We start from the raw sequence: 14,784 nt of genomic DNA, 5'->3' as shown, positions 1-14,784 counted from the left end.
TAATAAATCTATGAAGTAACAAATATATATCAATTATTACTCAAATTATTATTTCAGTCGATCTTAATGTAGTATCAAGCGACTATATGCAAAGACAAGCCAAAAACTATGGTTTTTATCATTAAATGAAGATATAGCCTAAAGATGCTAGGTTTCATTCGCCCGGGCCCCTGGTCAGGTGCCCCCCCCCTGTCGGCGGGCCTGAGCAGACTAATCGATAGAAGTATATTGTTGTCCAGGTTCTAATAACGAAACCCACTTCTGAAAGTCTTCCGACCATAGAAAGCCAAATTTAAAAATGTTTTACCAGAAGTGAAGGATAGAAACCTTTAAAATGTCAAGTTTTGATAAGCTTTTCCATACTTAAATAGTTTGTAATCAAATGCATGTGGATGAATTAAAATTAGAAATATATTAAAAATGCAAACTGGTTATATATGTGTGTATATGATGTATAACATTTAAACTCTAACATAGAGGTTCTTACAAACCCCGCCTAATGTAGGAAACTAATAAGTATTCTTTGTGCAAAGATAATAGCATGTTGTATTTAATTTTATCTTTGTCAGTGTAAATAATTCTTCAACGTTTCAAAATTATATTAATAGAATAAAAAGATTCACAAGTCTCTGATTTTTCCTTGTCTTGGGTATAGTTACAGAACATGTCTTCCTCATCTCCAAATAAACTAGCCAAGCAACTCTCTAAGAAAAGCAGGAAGAAGGAAAAACTAAGTAAAAATAAACAAATAGTGGATGATTCGGATCTGACCACTGATACTGAATACGACCACATGGAGAAGCATGATGAAGAGCTTTTGGAGTCACTACAGGTTGAGTTACGAGAATGGACACTTAGTCAACCCCACTTTGTTAACCCTAGAATAGGTACGTACATGCAACCAACACTGTGTTTTTACTGATTTTGTTTCTGACCACCGACACCTATCGCTACTGATGTAATACGTTAAATTAAGACGGATGGGTTATTCTGGTATTCTTTGGAAGAAAAAAAAAAACTCCTAATGATTAGTCTGCCTTGGTTGTCCTCAATATTGTCAACTTATATATAATAATAATATATTGCTCTTACTAAAGATGCGACAACAACCTTTAATGGAAATAGAAAGCAGGCTTAGTTCTTACACATTTTCGCATTTGACTTATTTTACTCTACAGTATTTTAATGAAATCAAGTTCTTAATATCCGTACTTTTTAATACCATACTTTGTTTCTATTAAGCCTAATAATATAAGAATTAATGTTAGGGTTTGCGTGCTGTAACCATAAATAACTTAAGAAATAGAAAGCTTGATAAAATTTCTTACTTTGAAAAGTAACGAATGATTTTTAGGCATTTACAATATAACATGCAAATAACACGGAATTCTACCCGAAAATACAAGATCAAATACTGTGTTGTGTTTTTTAATGGAGAAAGGTATAATACCCAGTTGTGGCATATGCTTGGTAGTGTATCACATGACCTTGTCACGTGAGTTCTGAAGTTTCAGCAGACCGAGTGTTGTTGAATTACTTTTATTCCCTCTTCTCACTGAAGATCCACATATGGCCATTAAATGAAGATGAGATTTAAAAAGGTATGTAATATTATGTCATATCAGAACATCATGTCATACTCCGCCAGTAAGGCTATCTATGCACTAAGCCTTGGTATAATTTACAGTGTGAATTTCTCTCTCTAGTGATATTGTAAAATAGTAATGTAGTAATATCGTAATAATTTGGAAATTTATGGTTGAAGACATAAATCCGTAACAAAGAAATGGCACTTTTATTTTAACGATGTGTCTTCCCGTTGATTCTTGTATTGGGTTAACTATTTTGAAGATTTGTATCCACATGCTACATTGGATTACCACAGGCAAATTTGTTAGGTTGTGTAACTTATCCATTTTATATATTAAAAATAATGTCAATGTGAAAAACACCAAGTAAAAAAAAAAAACAACAGCTTAGGCAACCGATGAAAAGTCAATGACAAAATACAGTTCGTGGTAAATGCTACTTTCCACTTTTTCGTAAAGGGCTAATTTTCAGCTGTCTCTCCAAACAAAGCCACATCATGCAGCTGGTGAGGTCCATGTTTACAAATACTTTCTTTGTATGCAACCAAAGATGCATCCTTATGGTTACAGTCACAGTTTCATACACTCAGCGTCCAAACCCACTCTAGGACGAATAGTCTAACTTTTTCCCCATTTGTTTGCAAGCGAATGCTTCTTTGTAAAACATAAATAAATAGTTCAATGTAAATTATATAAAGGTCACAGTAAACACGTTCCTTGGCTTATTTTGTTGTTGGCAAATAAGTGAAATATCTTGTAACGTAGGTACGGTGTTTCAAAATCACTGCATTTATTGGAAAACACAGCATGAAAAAAAAAGAAACAGTTAACGCATATTTTTATCTTCCTTTGACAATTTATTTCTCTTACTCTATGAGAGATAATATATTGTTTTCTTATTTGACCCAATATTGTATAACACAGCATATTAAACGTGAAAACAACAAAACCGTCCGTATCGCTGGTAGCCCTCCGATAACTTCGAAATACCGTGGCACAGCGGTATGTCTGCGGACTTACAACGCTAGAGACCGGGTTTCGATACCCGTAGTGCGCAGCTTGTATAGCTTTGTGCATAATTAAAAAACAAACAAACGAAATTCGTGTGTATTTATAGGAGTTGTACAAATATTTTTAAAATTTGTTCAAAAAATTGTCATTTTGTGTAAATCGTCTCTTTTATGATGATATTGTTGCGTCAGCGAGATCACGTGACTATTGTCACGCCACCTGCTTTCTAGAACTATCCCGTACCTTCGTGAATGCCCTAGTATTTACTAGATATATGTTAGTCTGATATATATAGGACGCTCACAACGTGACGGGAATAATGTGTGTGTAGGTAATGAGTAATTGAACTGCAGTCAGAGAAAGAGACGTATTGTTGAAGTCTAGCTCGTGATACGTGAATTATAGTTTGTTATAGCGCAACTGTTGAAGTTGAGTGTAAAGTTATATTCAGAAAGAATAAACCAGTTTTATTTAAGAAAGGACTTGTGTCGCTAAAGTTTCGTCGGAACGAAGTTACGGAAAGTTAATTAACAAACGGAGACGTAACAATATGTTCGAAATCACGGAGTATTTAGGAGAACTGAAGCAAATTTTTTCGTGTTATGACGTTCTCACAGAATTTACAGGGCGTAATTTCTGCTGTTTAATCCAATGATTCTAGGCCACGAACTCATTAAAAGTGACGTCATGTGTCCACATGCAAAATTTCACCATTCTATAAGTAAAACTGTAGAATAATAGCACGTGACACAAAGCCATACATTTCGAGTGGTATCTAGTGAGAAAGATGTTTGTGTATGTCTTTTTTTTATCTTTCTGAAAGGTTCTAAATCTTTAACATTTGTGACCAAGTTCGAAATTTAAAATTACACATTTCTGACGTGCTGCTGATCACGCCACTTCTTGGTGCAATGACGTAGCCCCTCGTTATTATTGAATTAATAATGGTGTCACTTGCGTCTTTTATAGGTCACGAATTTGCGATAAAAGTTTCATCATGTTAAGGAAAAGCATTCCATAGTATGTATTCTTACAGATATCACTAAAAACCCACAAACGCCTTATTAAAGCCCAGAAAAAGAAAAAAAAGTCATTAATATAATATTCTGTATTTTCACAAAATTTTGTTAAATTATTATTTACGTTACAAAATCTAAGATCGTACAGAACAAACAGCTACTGAAAATCTTGTAGAAAACATTGACAGTTTTTCTGTAACTATAAGCCGGAATAATAATATATCGAAACTTTATAACCTAAGACATCGAGGCTCGTGCATAGGTACGTATTTGTAGGTTGGTCCTTAACCACACATTGAACTGATGTCACAATGTTTTAATACTGGAAACATATAGAAGCTTCGAAATTACAACTGTTTTCACTTCACGACCAGTATTGCATTAGGAAAAAAACGTTTCTTTAACCAAATGGCCACTCTTTTATTGGGCGTTATATTTTGTCACTCAGGCAGAAACACCTAGTTTTAATAGTTAATTTTGTCTTACACGTTCACGATGTTTTAATTGAGATTTTGATCTGGCTCATAAATAACTTAATTTTATTCTAAATATATGCTAGATACGCATAACAAACCCGACACTGAAAATACTTGATATTCCGGTTCTCTGTTTCTTGTTAAGCACAGGGCTACACAACGGACTATCTACAATCTGTTTACCACAGAAAATCGAGCGCTAGATCTTAGCGTGGTAAGTCCGTAATCTTACCACTGACACAGCACAATACGAATACTTCTATGGACAAAACATGTTTAACCCATTATCTGGTATTTTCATTACTACAAGTACTGTATCTTGGTTTTATCAGGTATAGTCATCAGCGTTATATGATGTCAATGTATAAAAATAATTACTACTATTAAGATATTTAATCAAAAATATTATAATAATGTGAAGAGACCTGTTTATATATATATATATATTTTGATTAGAAGGTTTGAAGTTGTTTGGCATAGATTACTAACAAAATATCATAAACGCGTGACACATCTACACGTGCATTACTAGAAGCAAAAAACATAAAACCGTTTTCTGTGTATTTATAGATCAGCCGTTTCTACGACGATTTCTGCATCATCGGAATAACAGTCTCCAACAAGCAAAGGAAGTCCTAGAAAAATACTTCAAGGTTCGAACCAATTTTCCACACTGTTACCAACGGCTAGACATTACAGATCCAACTTTATATGACCTTATGTCGAATGGGTACGTACACATCAGCTGTCTTAAGGTTATGCTTTAATATCTACACTGTCTACATGTGCATAATCTTATGGACTTTATGTAAAGACAATGTAGGACATTGGCAAGGTCGATTACCGTAGTTGTTACTGTTATGGCGATGTAATTTATGCTCTAGGCAAACATTAATGAAACAGATTTATATGACGTCATATCAGTTATTATATACAAAACCTGATAGGTCGGTGACAATTTTAATAAGACATTTTCTTTACCTAATTTATTTTTCAATAATTTCACAAATCCCGGGTCTTCCAACGTTAGTTTTTAACTTCTTTGGGTTTTCTCTTTTTAATTAAATTCTCTTGTTTGCTAGATTAACTTTATTTATCATTCCACCATCACAAAAAGTTATTAAAACTTGAATTTGGTTAGCTTTTTAAAAAAATTCTATTCAGTTGATTTCAAGTATAAATAATTCTGATAGCTTTTCAAAAAATAAATTTCAGTAAGCTTCTTTTATTTACATATTCATATTTTTACTTTTTTAACCCTGAAAGATGAATCAATGCTTTTAGAAACTCAAATGGGTATTTTATTGTCGTAAACCCTAAAGTGTACGGTAGCCCATGTTTTATGCTGTTGAAATGTGTGTTTATCGAAAGAAAAGATATTTTTCCATTTTCACATGTTGTGTCATAATCCACAGTCTATTGGTATCTAACTGAAAGTTCTCATGTTTCAGATATGTTTTTCCACTTCCGGAAAAAGACAAAGATGGCCGCACTGTAGTGTTCGGTATTGCAGGTACGTTTTGTAATTAATGTATTGTATCTACACCGTCTGTCTGTTTGTTCAGCATAAAGCTACACAATGGGTCCCCCAAACGTTGCAGTATCCGATTACCGTTCGGCAATCATCGACATCGCATTCAAATGAAAAACAGGGAGTGGGCTGTTGCCCCTCGATTTTCTGGATGTATAAAATGGTTTATTTTTTATTGCAATAACTCTATATAGGTTATGTATTAAAAATTAATCCATTGACTTCGGCTGGTCTAAACGCGCGCCGTATACCGTATATGGCATACTCGCATTCAACTGCCACAGGCAGACCGTACCCTATACGGCGAAATAGCAGCCAATGGGTTAAAATAGTAAAAACAGATTTTGTCACGAAGATATTCAGCACGAGCTCAATATTTCAGGAGGCTTTCCTCTAACTGTCGTCTGCGTTCATTACCTAGGCTACTTACTACCTATATCACATTAACACAAACCTAAACAAATCTGACACAGTCTGAGAATTTGTTTGTAAGAAATGTTCGCGTAAAGCTATATAAGCGTTAAATATTTGGTAAAATTATAAATGTAATTTAAATAATCCATCGATATTAGTTACATGAAAAAGATCAGTAAATAACATCTCAACTTAACATGCAAGAAAATATGAGATCAAGTTATTTACACGGTATACAATTTATCAACTCTTAAACCAAAAATACGTAATAAATCCCATCAAGTTAAAATTGCCAAAACATCACGAGATACATGATTTAAGTAAACATTTCACTATTATTTTTGTTGTATTTCCAAGAGCCAAAATGTTTATATAATAAAATCCTCATGTATTAAATTTACGTTTTAAACTATAAAGCTCATTTAAATGTTTTTTCAGCATCAAAGCTACTTTTTTTTTAGTGTGTTATATTCACTTATTGAATACTTTATCTCCAAATCGGCAGTAACAGTGCGGCAAGTAAACTTAATTTTCAAAGATTTGCTTAATGTGATCAGATATAGATCGCATTTTAATATGGTCTTTTCTTTTTTTCAATGGTCCAAACAGTTGTACGTATTCTTTGTTTTTTGCACAGGAAAGCTTGATCCAAAACGACATTCCCCTAGCGACCTCTTCAGGGCGTTTGTGATAACATTTGAAACGCTTCTAGAAGACGAAGATAATCAACGGAAAGGCTTTACTTACGTGTTTGACCAAAGTGACTTCTCTCTAGCTCACTTCACGTTTGTAGGTTTAAGAGAAACTCAACGGCTTCTGTCAACAGGAGAAGTATGAATTTTGCAAACACACCTTCATAAAATCTTAAGTTATTTAGAGTGACATAGCGGTATGTCTACGGACTTATACCGCTAGAAACCGGGCTTCGATACCCGTGGTGGGCAGAGCATAGATAGCCCTTTGTGCTTAGTAACTAACAACAACAGCTCTTTAAAAAAATGATGCAAGTGAAAGACATTAATTATAATTTTTAGTACAAGTAGATATGTTTGTTTGTTTTGAATTTCACACAAAGCTATTTGGGCTAGTCATCCCTAATTTAGCAGTATAAGACTAGTCATCACCACCCACCGTCAACTCTTGGGCTACTCTTTTACCAACGAATAGTGGGATTGACCGTCACATTTATAGCCCCCCACGGCTGTTTTAGTGGGACGGGGATTCGAACCCGCGACCCTCAGATTGCGAGTCGAGCGCCCTAGCCATGAAACATTTATTTAGTTAAAATGAAAATAATATTCTTTGGAAATACATGATGTGAATCTTAACAACAAATTTTTTATCGCATTGGTTAATGAATTTATTTCCTCACCAAAATTATTATGGTTTTTCTTGTAGAATTACTACTTTGCAACGAACCCTTTATTAACACAGCAGTGGCAACCAGTTCACATTAATTATGAGAAGTCAGACTACTCACCTTTAAAACTTTAAAATTGATGTGCCAAAAAATTGGATTCCTGATTTTTAGCTTCACTATCGATCTATCAGTATCGCCCGTGAATTTCATATCCTTACTTCAGAGTGAAATCATCACTTGAATTGTTTTTGTTTGGCTTGTTGTCAAGCGCAAAGCTGTAAAATGGTCTGTCTACGCTGTACTCACCGCAGATAGAACCCAGAATTTGGCATTATCAACCCCCAAGCTTGCCGCTGACACCGGGAGACTCAATATCTGAATGATTAATTCTTTGCATTTTTCTGTACATTGATTGTATATGATGAATGTGTTATCCTTCTCCCTCAGAGTTGTTAAGTCAACAAATAAAAATGTTTATGATTAAATGTTTTTTTTTACAAAAAGGTTGCACCGAATTATGTTATCATTAACAAGCAAAAGTACCCGTCCCCAGTGACAGGAAAAGTTTAAGTTAATCTATCAATCTAAATTATTTCATGGACTTTAGAAAGGTTAATTGTGTTGCACTCTTGGGTTCAATCAGAGCCAAAGCTCTTTTATACTAATACCGCCCACCGCAAAAAGTATTGTTGAGCATTTCAGCCATGTTAAGCGCAGCTCAACAATAACATACGGTAAATCTACATATTTATTCTTTAAATTACGTCACATTTGGAAATGCAAATGATAGTGTGATTAATTTCTGAGAACTTAGTGTAGAATATCCTGCTTGCAAAATAAAATTTGCCATAAACATTATTCATGCCTGTTCTCCCGTCATTTCAAAAGTGAATGTTGAGCTTTGTCTGCGCGCGCAGCCTTTCAAACGCAGCGCGTGAAGCGTCCGCCGTAAACGGGAGACAAGGCGAACGCTCGGACAGACACCACGATTCGCAATATACATGTACAAGATATAAACATATATATTTCGTTTCAAAAAAGGGTAGAACAAACATCGTAATATATTTCGTAAAAAAAAAAGAACAAACAACAAAACGCCGGTCGAAAGTTTGATTTAATTTTAATACATTCAATTATGCAAGTATTTATGATAAAAAAAATGTCACTAAACAACGTTGGTTTAGTCAAAAAATGCCAACATTATTATTATTGTTCTTTTTTTTTCTTCATACAATTCTGCTCAAGATTTTCTCATTCAAATGAATGTTTAGTCACATTTCTGTAAGTTATCCAGTGTGTCTTCAGTTCTAGATCTTACTATAATATTGTATTTGCAGTGATGCTTCAGGAAAAGAAACAGGATTTTAGGAGGGTGGTTCAACTCTTGGACCAGAATATAAAGTTCATGATATAGAAGACTTGTTACAATTCTCTAATAATATGTTAATGACCACAGAATTATTGTTTCACAATAATAAGGGATTTACCGTTCCATTTTCATTAACGGTGTAGAATAATCATTGCTTATTTTAGTTTCACAAACCGAGTGTATTTTTTTCTCTGAAAAAAGGGGTAGTAGTAGTAGTCTTGTACGGGAAACTATATATATTATTGAATATGTTAGAAAAAAAAAAGAACCACAACTGTTATGCATGATAAACTTTTATTCGTAGGTAGTATTCGTAGTTATGTTTTCTAGAAATACGGTACAGCCAACACCAACAAAATACTGTTTGATTATTTACACAAAACCAAAGTTATATCATTTGTGTGTTTCAGAAAGCTATGCCGATGCGTCACAGAAAAATCCATTGGTTCAACATGCCAACCTGCCTTCTTTTCATTTACGATCTCTTCAAGGGTCTTATTAAGGATAAATTCCAGAAGAGGGTATGTAACTCATTCAGGCCACTACCTGATTTATTCTGGTGTCAACGAGTAAGTAGGTAATCATTATTAAATGTAAGCAGTGATGCGAATGCAAATGAATTCGTTTACAGGTAAACAGACGAAAATTCTGAGCAATCAAGTTACTCAGGCTTAGTACCTAAAAGTTAAGACTAATAAATCTAGTGAGCGTGACCTCTTGTTACGGTATCTTGAAGCAGTAAATTACTACAATTTGTCCGTTTAATCATATACATTAAAGATGTGATTGGTTTTTAAATACATTAAATTGGAACAAACTAAAACTGTTATAAAAATTACGCAAAACTGAGTGAAACTAGAACACATGAAATAGTTAATGAAAAAATTACATCACTTCGCGAGTGTATGTTGTATTAAAGTTGAAACGTATTTTCTTATAGAAAACAATAAATAGGTAATGCTCTCAATCATCAAAGTTACTTCTGATAAAAAAAAAGCGACTCACTGATAAATTATGCATAGTTTTAGTTTTCTTGCACTATTAACTTTACTTTTTGTTTTCTGACTGTTAGAAAAACAAAAGAGATCAAAGATTATTGTAAACCACATAGAATCTGTCTCCTTCTTTCACATTTAGATGGTTGTCCACTGGACATTAGATTCTCTTCAACAACACATTCCTGTAAAGATCCTCCCAAAAGAATATGGTGGCCAGTTCACAGTCCGAGAACTTGCCGGTAAGTATATCAACACGAAGAAATATTTCATATCTCTATCTACTAACGTACATCTTACTAACTTCCTAAACCATTCTTTATATTGCTTTTCCAAAGAGTTTAAAAAAATTACTAAGAAATATTAGTTTCAAATGATACTTTTTACACCTTTTTATTTTTAAATCTACACAATTTATCAACAAATTCCTTTTTTATGTTAAAATCACCTTAGAAAGTACAATAATTAAACTAGTTGGTTCATTCCTACAGTATTTCTCTCCTGCACTCTTCATAGCACAATATTGGCATAAGGTAACCATAACAACAACAATGCAGGTTAATTGTTTTCTTAACTACCCAACAGCCATGCGATTTTCCTTATATTACTGTTCATAGTATCCAAAACACACATTTTTCATTTATAATTTTTTTCGAGCTGGTTATCACGTCTATTTTATTTCATCTTCTCAAACTGTTACTCTTACTTCTTTATATCATTTTTTCAAGTACAAAGAAGTGGTGTTTTTTAATTCATGTTTGTAAGAATAAAAACAGACCAACACTTTCTAAACGTTTTAAGTTTGTGTCATTAGATTTTTTTTAAGGTATTTTATCTTTGTTGTCTAACCTTATACTGGTTAAATATTCTAAAAAAGATATACTAATCTTTTCCTGCAGCTAGGTGGGTAGAAAAATTGCAAGAACGAAGAGAACATCTTCTTTCACTTGATCACATGTTATATGATGAAACAAAGAAACCCAAGGAAAAGAAAGAATCTTCCGAATCTATTTTCAGTTTCATTGGAAGACTCGCTTGGATGGATGCTTACTGACATACACTATAACTTTAAGAAACGTTTTCTTCAATAATCATTTGGTTAATTATGTTGAGTATAAATTTAACAAACACATGGTAAGCACTGTTACACTTTTTCTCTCTCTCTCTCTCTCTTTGAAAATAAAAGACTAATCGAGGGCCATATAAAATACCTCATAAAGTAACAGATGCTCATCTTCATTACCAATACATTAGTATTTAAATACTTTTTTAGTAATAACTTATGATTAGTCATATCTAAATGGTAAATGTATCAACCCATAATTAACTTTAGCAGTGATGGAGGTTTCACCAAAGGGTTTCTTCAAGGAGTCTCTTATTAGCAGGTACAAGTACTTAAAGCAAATGTCAGAAATTGTGGTCATTATTGCACAAAGATTGAATGAATATCAGTCACAGATGTGTCTCAAGAGTATCCAGTGTTAAAAATAACTAATTAAGGTCAATTTGTCAGAAAATATAACAAGACTAGCATGCTATGGTCCTGTTTCACAAAACAAGGTTGTAAAAATGATATTAATGTTATGTTGAAACTGCAGATCATTTTATATAAATACTTTACCTGAAAATATCACCCACCTGATGACAAGAAACCTACCTGGAGACAATAAAGTTTGAAAATGGCTTGAATGGATAATGAAAAACTTTATTACAAGTTTAATATAGTAATCACATTAAAACTTGTAATAAAATTTTATTTATTACCCATTAATAAGTTAACAATGTTGAGTTCAACACTACCCAGTATCAATACAGATGTTACCTATCTTTAAAGTCCAATTGATATTAAAACTGGACACACACAGTTTTACTGGGAAGCCCCAAAGCACAAAATTCTCATACTACGATCACACAACCAAGAAAACTGCCCTTTGAAAATTCTGGTTTTTAGGCTGAATTTAGGCTTAACGTCACACACATAAAATACTGTAATAATAGTTGCTAGAATACCAAACACTCAAATTTGTTACATTCTATTTATCACATGCTATTTCTAGTTTTGCCAAAAATTCAGTTTACAACTATGCAAAGCAAATTCATGAGATAAGTAAGAGGTGTCATGAAAGAAACTGGACCACTTACATGAAATGTTAAAATTGATGAATGGATTTACTGTCATCCCATAACCTTTTAAATATTACACATTCAAATCTCATCTGACATACCAATTTTAATTTTTTGGAAATTATAAAGTGTGTGGTGAACTTTAGTTGGGATTTTAACAATGGTTTTGGAATGTACCCTTTAGTGATGAGTACTATAAAGTGATGGTAGGAATATATATATATATAAATAAGACTTCTTATGTACTGATTTTATACTTCTTCAAACATTTATCAGTACATTTGTGATCCCAGTATACTAAATTTACATAAACGGCATGTTTCATAAATCATTATTACAGAAAATTTTGAAGATGCATTACCTCACTATGTGTGATTTTTTCTTAATATAATACATCAGAATATGTTTTTTTGTTAAGTTTTAACATGGAACAACTCATATCTCTAAGAATATGCTAAATTTTCTACCATAAGAAAAGCTACACCAGCAGTTCCCTACCTTTTGCACAGGTTGGCAAAATCTTTGTAAAGAGCTTACAGATTGTTGGGGGTATACAGGCTTATACTACACTCTATGACACATAAATATAAAGTATACAAAACATATATAGTTATATATGGAATTTTAAAAGCAAGTTTTTAAAAGATTTACTATTTCAATAATATGAATATTTATTTAGAAAGAATTGCACATTCAATGGATGTTTCTGTAGAACAGTGGTTGGGAACTGCTGGTCTACACCACTATCTATCCTTCAATATAAACCTCTTATCATTTTATATTTCTACTCTGAAAATGAATATCAAATATCTATTGTTCTTTAATATCAAAGTAAAAATTTTGATTGCCCATAATCTCTTATGAGAATGATATTAATCTAAGTAACCAAACAACAAGAAAATGAACAGGTTTTGTTTCTGTTGATTTGTCACTTGTTTTCTAAAGAACTGTTGAGCAGCAATGCTTATGACATTTTTTTTTAATTTGTATGATTAAACCAAAATAAACATGTACTTTCAATTTTCTATGAAATTAAGAATACTTTTTAATTAACACAGGATCTTTCTTTCAACCAGAGGTGCCTAGGTGGCAGGGCTCAGATGTAAAAAAAAAAAATCAGGATTAATCCGATTTTGGTTGAACTTATTCCAATTTACAGTTTACAAACTGGACAAAAATTGACCAAGTTATGACTGACCACATCATCACAAAAAAATCATAGTTAATAACAGTATTTGTTGTTTAACTGATGGTCCTGCTACATGAGCCTTCTTCTTTGCCCATCATTACATTATTTTTTCAGAACAGACCCCAACAGATAGCTCCAAGCTTCACTGACCATAATCAGAACTTTGGTACTTTTCAGCATGTCATCATCAATCATTATTCCCTTGATTACCTGCATGTGCAAGTTTCCAAGATGTTCAACTCACAACCTGTGCAACTGCTGTGGATGCTATCAAGATGGACTTTTTGACAGGCCTTATTGAGGCAAGTTTATCTAACAAGCCCAAAGATGCTGTGATGTCACTCAAAAATAGGTTTCCAGACTTTTCAATGGTGTATGCAACACCTCCAAGAAACAATTATTGAAATTTCTTGTTTCTTGCCCTGCTACCCAAAAACATTTCTTTGTCTCTGGTGGGGTGGAAATATCCTGTGTTAATAAAACCAGTAAGAATCAGTCAATTTACTGTTCCAACTAAGGGAAGTTGTATTTTAAGAGATCTTAGAAGTACATATAAGAGATACAACAATTACTATGTTCAGTATCAATTATTTTTGTTTCCTATTTCTGTTGGTGCTTGAAAATATTAGCCTGAAAAGGCCAAAACAGAATCCTATAAAAGAAGTAATGTTTTAGAATTGTTACAAAAATAACACCAAAACCTGTTTTGAAGTATACAATTTACCGTTATGCAGTGAAATAAAATATACACCTGTATATTATACAAGTTATTTTATTTAAATAATATGTCAACATTACAGTATTTGAATGAATTGAGACAAATATGTATTTCTAATAAAAGGTCTGTTCATAAGGTGTTTTGCTTTGAGTTTTTTGTCTATTAGGTCATTATTAATCTTACTAAAAATGTTCTGTTAAAAATTCTTGTAAATCAAATAATAAGTTTATGATATAAAAGAATAAATGTTTGTGAACTGATAAATTATGAATAACAAGTTCTATAAACTAGAACTTTTTTTTTCATGGTATGAACAACAAAATGCACTGCTACAATACTGATTTTAATAATAATATAAGTCAGTATATATTTGAACATAATTAATCATCAAATATATATATATACAAAATTATAAACAGTTGACAGTTTGTATATATTGAACAGAAAAAAAAAAGACTTCACTGAATTAGAGTAAACTTCTTCACCACATTTAAGTCTTTTACTAGTCCCTTTAATGACAACATCAGCTGGGCTGCATTTTCTGTATCCCCTTCTGGACCTTCCTGGGGGTCTGGCAACAAGAAGTCTGATTCAACTTCTAAGGCTGCAACAAGATGAAAAGTGTAAATTAAACCTTTTGTTAAAACTGAATACAAATAGTTTTCTTTACTATCAACCACTTCTGCTGGACATAACCTTCATTGGCTATTCTAAGCTTCCTAATTAGTACTTTAATTATTTAAAACTAGTTCTGCCATCATCCCGATGATGTGGGGGTTTGTACTGCTGAACAATGTAGAGTTGTCCAATGAGCTTGGTACAATTTTTAATAAATTACTGTACAGTTTTAACAATGTGGTATTTTTAATTTATTTAATCTATACACAATATTTACTAAAACCTATTCCCATAAGTCTGATGATGCAACCAATAATTAAAAAAAACATCTACTTGATTCAGTTTTGTTTTTAAAATTGTACATTTATAGG

The 14,784-nt window shown here is 32.5% G+C and overlaps 2 protein-coding genes across 6 annotated transcripts in view; one reads left to right on the top strand and one right to left on the bottom strand.

Moving 5' to 3' along the window:
* The window catches only part of LOC106458055, a 41,230-nt gene extending 27,477 nt beyond the window's left edge, over positions 1-13,753 (top strand). Inside the window, exons 2-8 of the mRNA XM_013917509.2 lie at positions 656-887; positions 4,666-4,825; positions 5,547-5,608; positions 6,678-6,871; positions 9,180-9,290; positions 9,907-10,006; positions 10,664-13,753. Coding sequence (XP_013772963.2) covers positions 665-887; positions 4,666-4,825; positions 5,547-5,608; positions 6,678-6,871; positions 9,180-9,290; positions 9,907-10,006; positions 10,664-10,818 — 1,005 coding nt within the window. The 5' untranslated portion in view covers positions 656-664 and the 3' untranslated portion in view covers positions 10,819-13,753. The remainder of the gene's footprint in view (positions 1-655; positions 888-4,665; positions 4,826-5,546; positions 5,609-6,677; positions 6,872-9,179; positions 9,291-9,906; positions 10,007-10,663) is intronic.
* Positions 13,754-13,833: 80 nt separating this feature from the next.
* The window catches only part of LOC106458059 (PHD finger protein 20-like protein 1), an 89,053-nt gene continuing 88,102 nt past the window's right edge, over positions 13,834-14,784 (bottom strand). For 4 of the 5 annotated variants that reach the window (XM_022384186.1, XM_022384183.1, XM_022384184.1 and 1 more), the window contains one exon: positions 13,834-14,399. In XM_022384186.1, the coding sequence (XP_022239894.1) occupies positions 14,254-14,399 (146 nt within the window). In that variant the 3' untranslated portion in view covers positions 13,834-14,253. The remainder of the gene's footprint in view (positions 14,400-14,784) is intronic. The other variant, XR_002610301.1, reaches the window with a different exon arrangement.

Source organism: Limulus polyphemus, unplaced genomic scaffold (assembly GCF_000517525.1).
Source record: "Limulus polyphemus unplaced genomic scaffold, Limulus_polyphemus-2.1.2 Scaffold410, whole genome shotgun sequence".
Taxonomy (NCBI): Eukaryota; Metazoa; Arthropoda; class Merostomata; order Xiphosura; family Limulidae; genus Limulus; species Limulus polyphemus.
This window is presented reverse-complemented; position numbering and strand designations above follow the sequence as displayed.